Below are 17,251 nucleotides of genomic sequence, written 5' to 3'. Positions count from 1 at the left end.
ACCTTTGAATCGTAGCCATTGGTTCTGGGAGCGGAGGACACCTGACGGGAGTGGATGCTTTACATGTGTCAGTGCGGGACTGGCCGAGGAATGTTTTGAGGATCCTCTGACATGTGCCTTGATTATTCCCATGATTGATGCGTGACAGTTACTCCCATCATGTGCTTGGGTCAGCGTCTCACGTGCTGGGATTACTCAAGGTTGGGGTCGCGGGACTGGACTAGTCAGGACTGTAGTGTTAGGACTAGACTGAGTTGGGAGGCCAGGACTAGTCCTCCCAGGAGCTGTATGGAGTTAGGAGTCTGGGGCCAGTCCTTCTAGGAGCTGTATGGAGTTAGGAGTCTAGGACTAGTCCTCCCAGGAGCTGTATGTAATTAGGAGTCTAGGACTAGTCCTTCCAGGAGCTGTATGTAGTTGGGAGCCTAGTCCTTCCGGGAGCTGCGTGTAGTTAGGAGGCTAGGAGTAGTACTCCCAGGAGCTATGTGGAGTTAGGAGCCTAGGAGTAGCCCTCCCAGGAGCTATATGGAGTTTGGAGCTTAGGAGTAGTCCTCCTAGGAGCTGTATAGAATTAAAAGCCTAGGAGTAGTCCTCCCAGGAGCTATATGTACTATCATGTGTCCCCCACTCCCTTATGCAGATTTTCTGGATGGGGGAGTGAATTTGGGTTTTTTTATAGAACATGAGCTTTTGACTGTTTTGTTAGAAGAATTTGAGGTTTTCTTGCCCCCCAAGTCCGGATTACGGTGAGTTCGGCGTATCAGGACTGAGGTGGTTGTCTTTGGCAGGAGTTGAGCATTTGTTTTTTGCTCCCCAGTCCGGATTGCGCTGAGTTCGGCAAATCAGGACTAAGGTAGTTGTCCTTGTCAGGAGTTGAGCTTTTCTTGGCCCCCAGTCCGGATTGTGCTGAGTTCGGCGAATCAGGCTTAAGGTGGTTGTCCTTGTCAGGAGTTGAGCTTTTCTTGCTCCCAATCCGGATTGCGCTGAGTTAGGCGAATCAGGACTAAGGTTGTTGGCGTTGTAAGGAGTTGAGCTTTTCTTGCCCCCAGTCTGGATTGCGCTAAGTTCGGCAAATCAGGACTAAGGTGGTTGTCTTTGGCAGGAATTGAGCTTTTCTTGCCCCCAATCCGGATTGCGTTGAGTTCAGCGAATCAGGACTAAAGTTGGTTGTCCTTAGAAGATTTTGTAATTTTCTTGCCCCCTAGTCTGGATTGCGTTGCAATAGACTACCCGGACTTGTGTTGAAGAATTTCAGTTGTTGTCGAGTCCAAGTGTGTTGGACTCGGGCGTTGCTAGACCCGGATGTTGCTGGACTAGGATGTTGCGGGACCCGAGGTATTGCTGGACCGGGGTGTTGCGGGACCAAGATGTTGTTGCCGGACCTAGGTGTTGTTCTTGGACCTAGGTGTTGTTGCTGGACTCGGGCGTTCCTCGACCTCAGTGTCCTTGGACCGGGGTATTGCTGGACCCGGATGTTGCTGGACTAGGGTGTTGCGGGACCTGGGGTATTGTTGGACCGGGGTGTTACGGGACCTAGATGTTGTTGTTAGACCTGGGTGTTGTTGGACCTAGGTGTTGTTCTTGGACCTAGGTGTTATTGCTGGACCCGGGCGTTCCTCGACCTCGGTGTCCTTGGACCTGGGTGTTGCTGGACCCGGATGTTGCTGGACGAGGGTGTTGCGGGACCTGGGATATTGCTGGACCGGGGTGTTGTTGGACCCAGGTGTTGCTGGACCCGAGTGTTGCTGGACTCGGGTGTTGCGGGACCCAGAGTATTGCTGGACCGGGGTGTTGCTGGACCCGGGCGTTCCTCGACATTGGTGTCCTTGGACCTGGTTGTTGTTGGACCCGGGTGTTGCGGGACCCGGGGTATTGCTGGATCGGGGTGTTGCTGGACCCGGGTGTTGCTGGACCTGGGACTTAGGTGTTGAGGGACTTAGGTGTTGAGGGACTTAGGTGTTACGGGACCTAGATGTTGTTGCTGGACTCGGGTGTTGCTGGACTTGGGTGTTGCTGGACCCGGGTGTTGCTGGTCCCGGGGTGTTGCGGGACCTAGGTGTTGCGGGACCCGCGATATTGCTGGACCCGGGATATTGCTGGACCCGGGTGTTGCTGGACCCGGGGTGTTGCGGGACCTAGATGTTGTTGCTGGACCCGTGTGTTGTTGGACCCGGGCGTTCCTCGACATTGGTGTCCTTGGACCTGGTTGTTGTTGGACCCGGGTGTTGCTGGATTAGGGTGTTGCGGGACCCAGGGTATTACTGGACTATGTAAGACCAATATGGATTCAAAGATGGAGAGTTGTGCTGGCTTGAGAGGAAAACTTGTTGTTTTATTGCCCCCAATCCGGGTTGGGTATGTAGAGACCAACCCAAGTCTAAGTAGAGAAAATTTGTCTACTTTGAGAAAAATGCGCTTGTTTATTGCCCCGATCCGGGTTGAAGGAGAGAAATGTTTTGCTTTTTGCCTTGGAATTTTTTTTTCTAAGTATAAGATCATTGTGGTAGTCCGGGTTCAAGCATGGCCCCAGACTAGGATTGTTTTTTGCCTTAGAAAAAATATTTCTAAGTATAAGATCATTGTGCTAGTCCAGGTTCAAGCATGGCCCCAGACCAGGATTACTTTTTGCCTTAATTCTAAGTAAATATGGTTGCTCTAGTCCTGACTAATATCTTGTCCAGACTAGTGGTGGCTTCTTTACTTAGAAAATTAATTCTAGCGCCAAATGATAACTCTTGGTGGCGGGGCTGCTCCTTCGACGCCGTCCTGGATCCTTCGCCGCTGTAGAGGTGTAGCTGTGGTTGGGTTCCTATAAAACAACACCGGAAGGGGGCTTGGAGTCCCGCGGCGCCTCCGGCGTGAGAGTAAGAACTAGCTTTTTGGGAAGATGAGGATGAATATGAATGTACGGTGGCTGTGTGTGTATATGAGTGTGAAAGAATGATTAACCCCAAAATCTCACCTTCTTGGGCTATTTATAGCCCAAGGATAGGGTTTTGGGGTTGGTACCTTTGAATCGTAGCCATTGGTTCTGGGAGCGGAGGACACCTGACGGGAGTGGATGCTTTACATGTGTCAGTGCGGGACTGGCCGATGAATGTTTTGAGGATCCTCTGACACGTGCCTTGATTATTTCCATGATTGATGCGTGACAGTTACTCCCATCATGTGCTTGGGTCAGCGTCTCACGTGCTGGGATTACTCAAGGTTGGGGTCGCGGGACTGGACTAGTCAGGACTGTAGTGTTAGGACTAGACTGAGTTGGGAGGCTAGGACTAATCCTCCCAGGAGCTGTATGGAGTTAGGAGTCTGGGGCCAGTCCTTCTAGGAGCTGTATGGAGTTAGGAGTCTAGGACTAATCCTCCCAGGAGCTGTATGGAATTAGGAGTCTAGGACTAGTCCTTCCAGGAGCTGTATGTAGTTGGGAGCCTAGTCCTTCCAGGAGCTGCGTGTAGTTAGGAGGCTAGGAGTAGTACTCCCAGGAGCTATGTGGAGGTAGGAGCCTAGGAGTAGCCCTCCCAGGAGCTATATGGAGTTTGGAGTTTAGGAGTAGTCCTCCTAGGAGTTGTATAGAATTAAAAGCCTAGGAGTAGTCCTCCCAGGAGCTATATGTACTATCAAGAGTATTAAAGATTATACTCGATAATTGATCATTATTCGTGAGCGATTTATTTATGTAGTCAATATTTTGGTTCACATTTATCAAATATGAATATTTTATTTTTTTTGAAAATTTTAGTATTATCGACCTTCACTCTAGTTTAAAATATTTTCAGTTAAATTATAATCATGTAACTAAAAAAATTAATATATAGATATAAGGTTATAAAATTAATTTATGTCTTACCCAACATTTCCCAAAAAAAGGGCGCTATATAATGCGTTCGACAAAGAAATGACCGGTATTGTACACGGTTCGGGTTAAACCGCCCAACATAATCCAAACCGACACTATTTCACCCGATCCAAACCGAATTTTTTTAAACCGAATATAATTGGATTGAAAAATGGTGAACCCGATTTAAATGGATTGGATATGGGTTTCGTTTTTTTTAACTGAACCAATCCAACCCGATTAGAAAATATATATACATTAATATATTACCTTAGCTGTCTATCCTGGTGATGGCGTTACAATAACACTGAGACTTTCTGCTATTATTATAAGCCCCTTTAAATAATGAACATGGTTAATAAGTTAAGTTTAAATTTATGTAGAATCCGGTTCAAATAAAGTCCCACCTACACAATGGAGCAGTTTAGTATCTATATATATATATTATACATTCGTGACTGCTTCTTTTATTCTAATGATTTTGCTTTTGGATTTCAAAAAAAAAATATACAAACTGATACAAATTAAAAAGTTACTTGTTTATTATTATTTCATAAAAATTAGTTACTTGTTTTTTAACCGAACATTCCAACCCAAATTAATCCAAACCGAAGTACGTTAAATGGATTAGATTAAAAATTTATATTTTATGGGTTGATTTTAAAATTTATAAACCCGATTTAATTAGTTTGGGTTGTTAAAATCTCCGAACCCGACCAATCCGAACGTGTACACCCTAGACCGGTACATATTCATTAAACATTGACAAATATCAAAACCAAGTAAACACATGCTACTCCGTTTTTTGTGATCGGGACAAATAGGAATCTATAAAATTACGAGTATATATCGTATTACATAACCTCGAGTGACACTAATAGACAAATTTCTTCGTAACAATTCCTTAAACAAAGTATGTGGGTAAAATCAAAGCTTAGTCCCTAGAGCAAGTCTTTCTCAGCATTCATTGCCATAAAAAACCAGAAGGTTCCCAAAGGATACAGTAAAGATCTAGTACTACTCACTACTAAACAAGTGCTGTCCTTTGCTACTAATTTGGACTTAATAGGTATAACCCTTAACAAACATCCCTTTCTTAGCATCATCGCTCTCACCATCAGCAGTGTACTTGCCAAGTTGTGCCAGGGAATTAGCCTTTGCACGCACCAAAAGAGATTGTTTCGCAGCATCGACATTCTCAGGAAGTCCTTGCCATGTTTTTAGGACTGTGTTCTGCAGAGCACGTGCATAAGAGAAAGATACATGCCAGGGGTTGGGGGTCTGATTCATTGCGTTTAGGTTCAGTGTAGCTTCCATTTCAGACTGTCCTCCAGACAAAAACTATACATATTGTAAACAAGTATTCTGTTAAAATATTTAGAACTGATAATTATCACAATGTATTTATAATATAGAACTTTAAAATAATGTAAAGAAAAGAACGAGAAATATGCAAGGTGATCAATCATATTCACAATAATCAAGTTCTGAGACTCAAGTTCTCAGTTCTAAACCACATGATTATAAGAGGTGATTTTTAGTATAAGTCTCCTACATATGGCCAAGTAGTAACTCGATATACTATTGGTTTTAAAAAAAACGGACTAATAATCAAGTAAAAACAATATCAAGATAGAAATTAGGAATGACTCAAATCACGTACCATAATTCCCGGAACCGCAGGAGGTACTCTCCTCTTAAGCATGGTGAGTGTATATTTCGCAATGGTCTCTGGAGAAGCCTTCTCCTTGTGCTCAGCTCCTGGAGTCACCATGCTGGGTTTGAGTAGAATTCCCTCAAACATCACATTATTTTCTGCCAGGTAATAAAAGACTTCGGACCATACTTTCTCTGCCACTTCCAGTGTCCTATCAATTGAGTGATCCCCATCAAGAAGAATCTCAGGCTCCACTATGGGCACTAGACCATTATCCTGCACAAGATGTCAGAATAGCATAAATTGTCATTGTAAACAACTAAAAGCGATGGGGAAAGCAATTAGACTTCAGCTTAAGTCATTGTAGTTGAAACACAATAGAAATTCTGTTAGTGTTTTCTAAGGGAATACAAAAATATCAAAGGCTGTATCTTAAATAACTGAGTACATGTAAGGTTTTATCTTAAAACAAAACAAAATAAAATTTTGTTAGCATAAAGTTCATAGATGGTGATTTGTTTTCATACATGGCTACTATAGTATTGCATTTAATCAAAAGAGATGCGGACATATATTTGATATTTGGTGTACAACCAGCCCAAAATTTATGGATAAAGATCATAGTCAGCAAAGATTCATTCATGGATGAACAAATAGACACTTTACATTGACTGTTTGCTTCCTAAGTTTAATTTGATGATAAAATCTGCCCAATTAAAATATCCTCAACAAGGTCAAGTATTTCAATAAGTATCTGTGTATCATTCAAATTATATTCTGCTACTTTCAACCAATTAATTAAAATCAAACTAGTTAAACAAACCACAAGGAGATACCTGAGATATAGCAGCATAACGTGCAAGTCCCCATGCAGCTTCTTTAACGGCCAATGCAGAAGGACCACAAGGAATACTGACAACTGTGCGCCTAGATATAAAAACACCTCTAAAAAGATTAGATATGCCAGGAACTATACTTTCTCCAATAACAAAATTAAAACAAGTTTCCTAAAAAATTTCAAAAATGTTAAAAAGAAATAAAGATAACTCACCACTTTGCAAAGCGAGCACCTTGATTGTAGTATTCAGCCGATCTAGAAGCCAATCCATCTAACCCTTGACACCAAGACTCATTGTTGGAACCTGGCAGGGGAACCAAACCCTGAACGGAAGTGTAAGAAGATAACAATAATTATTTAAAAATGAAATTTTAGACAAAGTTTTAGTGTATGAATATGGATTGAAGTTTTCTCTGAAGTGTAAATTACACACCTTGTCAACTTTGATGCCGGGGACAATATTTTGTTCAAGCAAGCAGTCAACCATCTTCTTTCCATCTGTTGTTGATTGGAAGAGTGTCTCTTCAAACATAATGGCCCCGGAAATGTATTCACCCAGACCAGGAGTAGTCAGCAAAAGTTGCCTATAAGCCTGTCTGTTGACCTCGGTATTGTCCAATCCAATAGATGCCAATCTCTTCCCACAGGTTGCATTGGACTCGTCAATGGCAAGAATACCCCGACCAGGGGACGCAATAGTTTTCTATAACAAAAACAAAATAAAATACAAAACATGATAAATTACATCAGATTGCTCCCTTATTTTGATTTATAAAATCATCCTACATTTTCATGATTCCAAACAACTTTCATAACTATTTTTTCTCAGAAAAAGGGGCCACAGGGGTACACATCTAATTACAACCAACTGCACATCTCAACATCAATATTCATGATTTATTTCGGTTCCAATTTGGTATACCTGCTAGCATTACTCGCAATTTTTTTTAATACAACCTATTTGTTTTTCACATGCAACACACTCTTATGTAGTTTCATTCATTTAAATCCCAAGCAACCAAAAGAATGACAGAAATGAAATAAAATGTTTGCGCGAATTCATTATACATATTCATATGTCGATCAGATCATTATTCTTAATGAAAACAATAATCAAACAAAACTAGCAATCAACACTCTTCAATAAATTTACAACACATACTAAAATCAAAATCGATCACAAATTAAATTAATTCACACACAAATGTACACTTGAACACAACATTTAAACAATTATATTAAATACACAAGGTGAGAAAGTTACAGCAGTTTTAACAAGCTCTTCACTGTAAGATCCGGCCCGAACAACAGAAACCCGACGAGCTGGACAAAAGGAGGTTAATCCAGAGCGTTGACTAAACGGTCGTTGACCGATCCACTGTGATGAGGTTGCATTCAACTTGACAAAACTCGTAGCCGCCATAGCTTATATATGTAAGTCTAAATATATGTTGCTATGGAGACTTGCAGTTCCGTGTGTTTTAAAACAACAGAGAGTTGATGAATCTGTTGAGAGAGATGTAATGTAATGACTTGCTTTTAAGAGAGAGAGAGAGTCAGAGAGATCGAGAGAGAGAGAGAGACAGGAGAGTTTAGGTGGATGATTTGGAAAACGTTGTTTTCTTCGATTTCTAATCTCGTAAAGTCCGCGCACAGTACAATACAAATCAAACACGTTTGGAATTACCGATACGAGGAAAATAAAGCAAGTCCATAAATACTGAAGAGACAATATATTGTACGAGTATTTTAAATATATATAGGAATATGAAGTGAAGTCTCGCTAATTAATATTCCCTCCGTTCCAATTTATCTGTCTTATTTGACTTTTTGTGATTAATTTGACTCAATTTTAACTATAAATTAAATATCAATTTTTCAATATTTTGAAAAATCGAGGAATACGTATTAAAATAGATTACATGTAGTTTCTAATGATATAATTTTTATAATTTTTTTCGATTATATACTATATGAAATTTTCAGTCAAAATTGAGTCAGTTTGACCGCAAAAAATCAAATATGACAAATAAATTGAGACGGAGGGAGTAATTGATAAATTAATTATTCATTATAAATTAATATTTTTAACACAAATTTTTGTACTTGTTATAATAGGGTCAATTTAAATTAACCTTGATAATTCAACAATCTCAATAAATTAATAAAATTTAATGATCTCACCGATATTAGTTTATAGAGATTTTAATGTAACTTTAATAAGTTGATATATTACTAAATAATTTTAAATATGAGATATTTCGTTGACGGAGCAATTTGGTAATAACAAAATTCGAGGTATGTTACCGGAAACAATATATGTGACGGTGGTTCATTGCTGAAATATTGAACAGAGCGTGGTGGTCATGTTTTAATGGTGGATGAGATTGTTTAGGGTTAGTGGTGCCTCCTTTGCGCTAACTTCAGACCCCTTAAAATTTGCCTACGTATCCCTATTGATAGGAAATCAAACCAACGTAGTTCTTGGGAAATAGGAAACCTAATGTGCTTAGATTTCTCATCCCGAGTAATTCCGGTAGAAAACCTATCGGAACCTGTGTTCTACTAGCTTTAGGAATATCCGTCGATGAGGTCTAACCACAAAGGCCCAATGCTCGTTCATGGCTTCGAGACTTCGCGGATAAGGCGTCTCCTCGGCCGAGGATAACCCTCCGCTACCAGCTGTTTCTCTAATCCGTGGACGCAGGTATAACCATGGTTTACCCCAAATATTGGACGCATTCTTATCCCTAGATAAGGAGCCCTTAACAAATTACAGGACAAGTGATCCCAAGTTTTTGGGTGCAAAGAGCAAGATATTCCGAAATCTCCCAACGAGGACACCCCTTGATTATAGAGACATAGCTCATAGAGCACACACCAGATATTAATGCTCCCCATGAAGACACTCATTGACTACAGGAGGAGGCATTCCGTCCAGGTATAGTCCTGGAGGTCTCTAACCTCAGACACCACCTTTTTGTACTTGCATTACAGGAAGTAGTTCTTCAATAGAATACCTGTAAAAAATAGGTTAGTAATAATCATCCATCGTCCTCCCAAAGTATCCAAAAAAGTCCATCCAAATAGCATGTTTGAGTCGTATCTTGTGCCAAGTAGAATTGAGGGCGCACCGTAACATTTCTTGTGTTGGCGCCATCTTGCATCAGTACTGAGGGCGCACCCTAACTTTTATTGAAGTTAGGGCTTTCCCTAATTTGTTGTCTAGAAGGCGCGTCCTCCCTTTTCCGGGAAGAGGGCGATCCCTAATTTTATCTTGAGATAAATCAATTGCTGGACACTTTGTCCTAAGTGATTTCAATCGACCTGGTTTTGACCCGAATACTTCTTATACCAAATTTTGGACTTAACATATTTAAAAGGGACAATATTCTACGAATATGTTAAAGAATTTCAAAAATATATTATACTAATTTACTATCATGTATCTATCCTTTTAACTTAAAAGATTAATGCTACGTACCTAAATATTTTTTAAAAATAATTATAAAATAACGTGCCATGACAAATGGGCCAAATTTAAATTAGTTAGCGTATATATATAATAATATTAGGAAATCATTTGGGAAAAAAATTATAACAATATTAGGAGACTTATCATTTTTCTTAGTTATAATGCAAAAAGCCAATATAAGGCGCATATATATCTCATTACCGGTGTAATTTGCATTAAATATGCTCCCCAACTCAAAAATATCATGAAGGTAATGACCTTGTGGCAATACAAAGAAAGTGGATTCCAAAATACCTGTATAATCTAAAAGAGAAAATATATGAGGTCACGGATATGTGATCCACAACATACGGTTTACACATATTACAGTTGCTGGGGAGGAAATATTGTCATACAGTTGCTGGTTTTAGTCGTTGAGTTTGATTAAAATGTTAATATATTAACTTAATTTGTTCAGCTATTGGTATCAATGTTTCAATGTGATCTCTAAACAATATTTCACTTGAATTATTCAAATTGTATGACAAGACATAAGAGATATCTGGGAGACTCGCAACACATTTTCTCAATATCTAGAATTGGAAGATAATAAAAGTAAACAGATTTATAAAAAAAGAACTATAAAAATTGGAGGGGTACAAAATAAGAGATCACATAGTGGAGTGATAACCGACATTTTTAAAACCTAGCACTAATGGTAGCAAGTCATGTAGCATATGGTATTATATAGGGGGGTGTACGGATCAGTTCGGTTTGGTTTTTACTGAAAACCGTTACCAAACCGTATATCGATTCGGTTTAGTTTCTACCTAATAATCGTAACCAAACCATGCGGAATGATTTTTTTCGGTTCAGTTAATCGTACGTCGGTTTCGGTTTTTTCGGTTTTTAATTTTAAAAACTAAAATTTTCTATAATTATAAGAAAGTATAACTGTCATTTTACCATTGTATTTAGTCCATCAACTTTATAATCTAGAAATTTAGAAATTAAATTTATTACATAATTTATGATGAAACTGAACAACATTCTAGAAAGACTGTTGATAGTGAAGTGTATATGTTCAATAAACATAAACATATACATGAATAGGGACACGACAAGAGTAAATACAACAAGCAGCAAAGTAGTGGTTTATTTCGACTATTAAGATTATGTATAGTAAAAAATTTATTATGAATATTTAATAAGATACCAGACATAAATAATTCTAATAACTTAATAAATATTATAAGAGATTCGGTTTTTCGGTTCGGTTTTGAGGGTGAAATCGAAACCATAACCTAACAGTTATAATATCAGTTTGGTTCGATTACAGCCTTTTTTGATTTTTGTCGGTTTCAATTTTTTCAGTACGGCTTTTCGATTTTTCGGCTAGGTTTTGGTTTTTCGGTTTTAGTTTGCTCACCCATAGTATTATATGGCGAACATGGGAGGACCAGTTCACAATGGCTGACATGTACAACTATGAACCTTTTTGTTCAAAACAAATGTGAGTCCGTGGAGATGGAGACTTTCTATGATTATGTCAGTAGCACCAAACTTGACATATGCGTAATGGTGTTTGGTGGTAAGATAACTTTACTGCAATTGTAGAACCACGAGTTTTTTTATTTCACGAGAGCAACGCTCGCAGTCGAAGTCATGCTCGTGATCTGCGATCATTCCAACTTCATATGTCAATGTTATTCCCAGTGGACTAACAATGAGATTTACAGAAGGGGGGTTGAATGTAAATCTCAAAACTTTTTCAAGTTTTGAGTAGTTTCTAAGGCTAAGTGTTTAAGTGAACAAATGTGTGTGAATTGCTTGAAGCTGATACAGACAGATATATATTCAAACACAAATGTAAAGAACACAAAGAACTTAAAAACTTTTCTGGTGGATTTGTTGTTCCACCAGAGATGTGTTATTTCAGAAAATCTGTGATTCAAATAATTAAATCACAGCTGCTTCCTAGTACAAACTAGATGATTTTCTCTCTGGATATTTCTAAACAGCCCAGGAAAATTCTTTTCTAATTACTAGCTGCTACTTGGTTTATATATCACCAAGTTTACAAGTGAAGACAAAACTGTAAAATACAATTAAAAATATTCTTCACATGTTTCTTCTTCATTTCTCTATCCAATGCAATCTAGGATAATCTGTGAATCTTTGAATACTCCCTTGTTTGCATCAGAATAGAAATGCTGCATTTTCTTGATTTCTCCTAGAGGCTTCCACATTCCAGTTTGTCTCTGTCAACCCATGTGCCTCTGTCAGCTTGTGAATTGTCACTATCAACTGCTAATGAACTAAGCATCCGTTGAAGTTTTCATCCGTTGATGCCTTATCCGTTGAGGCTTTATCCGTTGAAGCTTTATCCGTTGATGCATTATCAGTTGAAGTCTTTATCCGTTGAAGCACTTATCCGTTGATGGATATTATCTGTTGAAGCATTAGAGACATCCGTTGAAGCTTTGTTTCTTATCCGTTGAAGGTCTTCAATATCCGTTGATACTTCTTCACTTATACAAAATTACAAGGCATGAAATATTTACAATTAGCCCTCCTATTTGCATATCCATTAGTAGTCAACATGACTGATAATTTCCTACAACATCTAAGAATTACAACTTGAATCCAGATAATGAAATGTGCTACAATACCAAACTTATTGCTAAGTAAAGCTACTCCTTCAACGGATAGCCAAGATGGTCTTATCCGTTGAGGCTACAAACACTAGATTTCTACTTAAGTATTTTGTTTAACTTATCATCAAACTAATACACATATTCCTAACAATCTCCCCCTATTTATGTCTACTAGAACTGCAGGCATAAATTTGAGTTTAGCTTGATGATAACAAAACACTTGACAAATATATAAACTGTAATAAAGCAGAAATTCAAAAGTGCTACAAAAATGTGTATGCTGAGATGGAATTGAAGAGTTACATTATTTTCAAGGGTGCTCCTTTAGCCTGAGCAGATTAGTTTATTTTCCTTTGATTCCTTGTTTTCTTTCCTAGCCTCCTGTCATTCTCCTCTATTTGAAGTTGAAGTTGTCTGTAGAATTCAACTTCATCTTCTTCATTGATGTCTAACTTAGATTGCATATCCTTGAGAGTTTCATTACTGGCAATCTTGAGCTGATCTTCAATTCTGAAAAATCTTCTGACTCCTTTGTTGTCTCTGAACTCCATCAACCAATGAGGTGATTTGTGAATTGTAATTCCTCTTTCTTGAATGAGTAATGTTCTAGGCAAAACATTGGGCTCCCTCCAAGTTTTCCTTATGTTGGCAATCTTGTTGAGAATCTCAGTCTTGGCAGTCCTGGTAAAGCCAGAATCCCTTTGTATGGCTGAGTAGACTCTAATCAAGGTAGAGTAGCCTTCATTCAGAATTCTGTAAAGAGGCCAGGTTCTTTCCCCATCTCCTTTGTATTTGAACACTAGTCTTTCTGGTAGCTGTCTGTAGGCAGCTATTCCCCTTACTTTCTCCAGCTCATCCAAATAGAGTTCAATGTCTGAAAATTCTTTTATGTCACAGATGTGAACATAATCATCCTTAGAGGCTTGAGGCTTAGGCTTAGGCTTCTGTGTGAATTTGATTGAGGCTTTAGAGGGTATTGATTTGATTCTTCTTTTCTGCTTCTTTGATGGTGGAGAAGAGGTTAGGAAGGTGGGCAATTTGATGGTGTCCTAATCAATTGGTTCCTCCTTGGGAATGATTGTTTCACCATGAATGTTCATGAAGGGGTCAGGCACAATGGGTTCAGGAATAGAGGGTAGTGGTTTGGATATTGATTGGGTTTCTTCAGTCTCATCTACCATCTTTCTCTTTGCATTGACCTTCTTTCTGTTCCCTTTTTGCCATTCTTCTCTTCCCTTACTTCTTTCCTCCATATCAGTATCAACCATGTCCCCCATAGCTTCATCTTCACTTTTGTCTTCAATTTCTTTCTGTTCTTTAGCCTGACTTGACTTTAGCTGTTTTTCAAGCTTTGCTTGTGCTCTTTTGTCAGCCTTTAGCTGTTTGGCTTCTTCCTTCAACCTTCTGGTTTCTTCCCTCTTGGCTATTGAGAATTTGGGATGTCCTTGCATCACATATATGCTCTTTCCCTCTCTGAAGATAATAGCTATGTTCCTCCTTACCGCCACATCCATGGTCTCTTTGAGTTTTGAGATACTTCTACCCAAAAGCTTGTCCTCATCAGCCTTTGGAAGAGGAAAATCCACTTCTTTCAGAGGATTCTTTGTAGAGTCCTTATTGGATCTGTTGTTGGGCTTGAGAACCATAGGTTTCAGATCCTTGGAAGAAGTCTCTCCAACCTTATTCCTCCCTACTGGCTTGAGCTCCATAATAATTGATTCCACTTTTGTGCTATGCTTCACAGATTGTGATTGAGAAGTTGTAGAACCAAATATTTGTTGCATCTTTTCATCAATCTTCTTCCTTTGCTCTTTGACTTGCAATTCAGCTGCTGCTATCTGGATTAGATCAATTCCATCAAGCTTTCCTTTGATTTGAATAATTGGAGAAGTGGTGATGGCAGGAACTAGCACTTGAGAAATTTGAACTTTTGTTGATGGCTCTCCTTCCCCTTCCCTTTTATTCTCCCCCTTTTTGTTATCATCAAGGGTAGGGGTCAAGCCTTGTGCATTTGCCAGCTGCATGAGTAGATTTGTTTGAGTTTGTTGATTCTGAACAATGGTGACCATAGAGTCTTCAATGATCTGAACTCTGGTTTCCAATCTGGCTAGTCTCTTGTCAGCATCAGATTCTTTCCTCAGTCTCCCCAACAAATCTTGCATAGTACCATAAGGTATGACTGAATCCAACTTCTCAGCATTGTAGGATTTTAGATCAGCAATATCCTGCTTGAGCTCATCCACACTTAGATTATGTTTGAAGTACTGCAACTGCAGGAGATGCAGAGATTCCAGATGAGCTTGAAGAATTGCCTTGGTACCAGCATCTGTAGTCTCCTGAAGGGTCTTCTGAATTGTCATAACTTGTCTGACCAAAGTGACACCAAACTCTCCTGGTGTTGATGCTTTTGCCCATGCCCATTCAGGAAGATCTGGAACAGAACTTGGGCCTGCTACTCCCCCTAAGTTCATGCTCTCATCCAAAGAATCAGAGTCATCATCATTAAAATTTACTCCAAATTCTTCAGATGGCTCACCAGCTTGAGAAGGCAGCTTGTTAACAGCAGCTTTGTCTCTGAGAAGAGATTCTGAAGTGTGTACAATGTTTAATATCTGTTCTGCCTCCACATTGCCCTGAGCAGCCAATAATTGATAGGCTGAAACAGGATGAGTAAAAGTGTCAGCATCCAAGGAAATGTTATCAATTACAGTTTTGTAATGTTGCTGAAATTGTCTTTCCTTTTCCGCATCATCCACTTTCATTGACTCACTAGCAATGACTGGATACACCCTTATAGCTTTTGTACCTGCCTTTCTCTCTTTTTCTCTATTTTCTTGCATCAGGGGCTCCCCCTGGCTCACACACACCCTCACACCCTCACCCTCACCTTCTAAGGTGGCACTCCCCTCACTCACTTTTGCCATGCTGGAAGAAATAGCATGCATATGGTGACTCTCAACCTCTCCTTTTGCCTGGGAGCAACCCAGCCTCTCACTCAAAAGATCACTCCCTTCCCTCAAACCTAAAAGTGATTGTACAGTAGCCATGTCCTCTACAGTTGGAATTGTTTCTGTTATGTGTGTAGAGACCATCAACGGATAGGGAGTATCCGTTGAAGTGGAAACTGATGGTATCAACGGATAACTGCTGTTAAGCTTATCCGTTGAAGAACAACCACTTGTCAACGGATGTGAGATATCCGTTGAAGAAGGAAAAGATGTAGATATAGAAAGTGACATAATTATTGAATCTGTGTGAATTGATTTTAAGTGAGGTAACACAAATTCTTCAACCACATCTGAAAGAATTGGCTGATGATCCAACAAATCATCTAAAAGATGATGATCATCAGGTTTTGAGTGGGGCTCCTCCCTTAGTTTTAATGAGGGAGAATCATGAATTGATGTGAATATCATATCCACATCCAGAGAGGGTGATGGAGAGTTTGATGATTGGTGTGTTTCTATTATGAGAGAATGGGGCTGTGACTCCACATTTGCTGGAATCACATCAAGCTGAATTTGTGAAGGCATAGATACAGGTGGATGTATCTGTGCTGTGTGTGCCCCTTGTGTGGAAACTAGGGTCTTGGCCTTCTTCCTTGAAAAGGCTTTAATTGGTGAATGTGTGGCTTCAGTGTTCCTCCCTCTTTTGGTCTGTGTCCCTGATTGGGGACTATTTTCAATAGTTGCACCCTTTTGGGAGGATGCAACTAGGGATGTGTTAGACTCCTTTTGAACCACCACAGTCTTTTGAGAGACTGTGGCTTGGCTGGCTTGGGTACCACTCACCTCTCCCACCTTATCCTGGGGGGTTTCTTGATGTTCACCCCTCCCCTCACCACTCACACCCTGTTCACTCCCTTCAGGGTTTATGGTAGTTGTTACAACTGTTGTCTTTTGAGAAACAACAGAGGTAGTTTTCTTTGACTTGAGTTTTGAAATTTTAGTTTTGGTGGCTTTGGTAGGAACCTGTTTGGGCAAAGACACAGATCCCATTGCCACACTTGAAGACAAAGAAACAATGGGATTGGAGATAGTAGGAGTTATAGAAGTGTTTACCTCACTTACATGTGGTGCATTCATGATTGACAAATATACCAATGACACCTGGCTGTTGAGGTTCATTCTCAAAAGGTCTGCAAGGACCCTTTTCTCTTGTGCCCAGCATTTGAGTTTATTATTCTCATTTGATATGACCAATCCTTCAGCAACATGGTTAGCCAATAACATAAAGAATCTAGCATAGTAGATATTATGTGGTCTATTAGCTTTGTTACCTAATCTGGAACCTAATTCTAGCATGACACAGTTGCTAAAATTAAAGTACCTATCAGAAACTAGCATGTAGAGCATATTAACAAGAGATGAAGTTATGGCATCAAAATTGCTAATCTTCCCAGAGAAAACCTTGATAAAGGCATCTCCAAGAAAACTCCATTCTTTCCTAAGGCCTTTCCTTCTAATACTACCTAAACTAGCAGAATCAAAAGCATATCCTATGGAATCTAACATAGCAGATACATCTTTATCAGTGTGTGGTGTTATGGCATTATTCTCAGGCAACTTAAAGCAAGACTGTATATCATCACAGTTAATGCAATAATCCTTACCTTTGAGAGAGAAGGCAATAGTCATATCTGTGGAGTTGAACTCTGTAGTTGTCCAAATCTCCTCAATCACCTCACAGTAGATGGTTGGGGCTTCCAGCATTGCATAGCTCAGTTTGCAGTGTTTGATGAAGTCCATCATCTTGTGATAATCAGAATGGGATTCATTCTTTTCAACCAAGGCTACAAAATTATTCTTTTCAT

At 39.5% G+C, this 17,251-nt stretch overlaps 1 protein-coding gene across 1 annotated transcript; it reads right to left on the bottom strand.

Moving 5' to 3' along the window:
* Positions 1 to 4,661: 4,661 nt before the first annotated feature.
* LOC141674163 (fructose-bisphosphate aldolase 1, chloroplastic-like) lies at positions 4,662 to 7,992 on the bottom strand. Its single transcript, XM_074480885.1, has 6 exons — positions 7,592 to 7,992; positions 6,761 to 7,030; positions 6,541 to 6,650; positions 6,326 to 6,416; positions 5,496 to 5,765; positions 4,662 to 5,173 (listed from the first exon to the last, which is right to left on the bottom strand). The coding sequence occupies exons 1-6, from the start codon at positions 7,748 to 7,750 to the stop codon at positions 4,895 to 4,897; spliced, it is 1,179 nt and encodes a 392-aa protein (XP_074336986.1). The 5' UTR covers positions 7,751 to 7,992; the 3' UTR covers positions 4,662 to 4,894.
* Positions 7,993 to 17,251: the final 9,259 nt, after the last annotated feature.

Source organism: Apium graveolens, chromosome 1 (genome assembly GCF_009905375.1).
Source record: "Apium graveolens cultivar Ventura chromosome 1, ASM990537v1, whole genome shotgun sequence".
NCBI lineage: Eukaryota > Viridiplantae > Streptophyta > Magnoliopsida > Apiales > Apiaceae > Apium > Apium graveolens.
Note: the sequence above shows the minus strand (reverse complement) of the source record. Positions and strands in the feature narration are given on the sequence as shown.

Coding starts and splice junctions, on each gene's coding strand:
- LOC141674163 (XM_074480885.1), bottom strand. CDS start 7,750: ATGGCGGCTACGAGTTTTGTCAAGTTGAATGCAACCTCATCACAGTGG. Junction 6,417..6,540: donor GGTGCTCGCTTTGCAAAGTG/GTGAGTTATCTT, acceptor TTTTATATCTAG/GCGCACAGTTGTCAGTATTC. Junction 5,766..6,325: donor GTTATGCTGCTATATCTCAG/GTATCTCCTTGT, acceptor CATCTTGTGCAG/GATAATGGTCTAGTGCCCAT.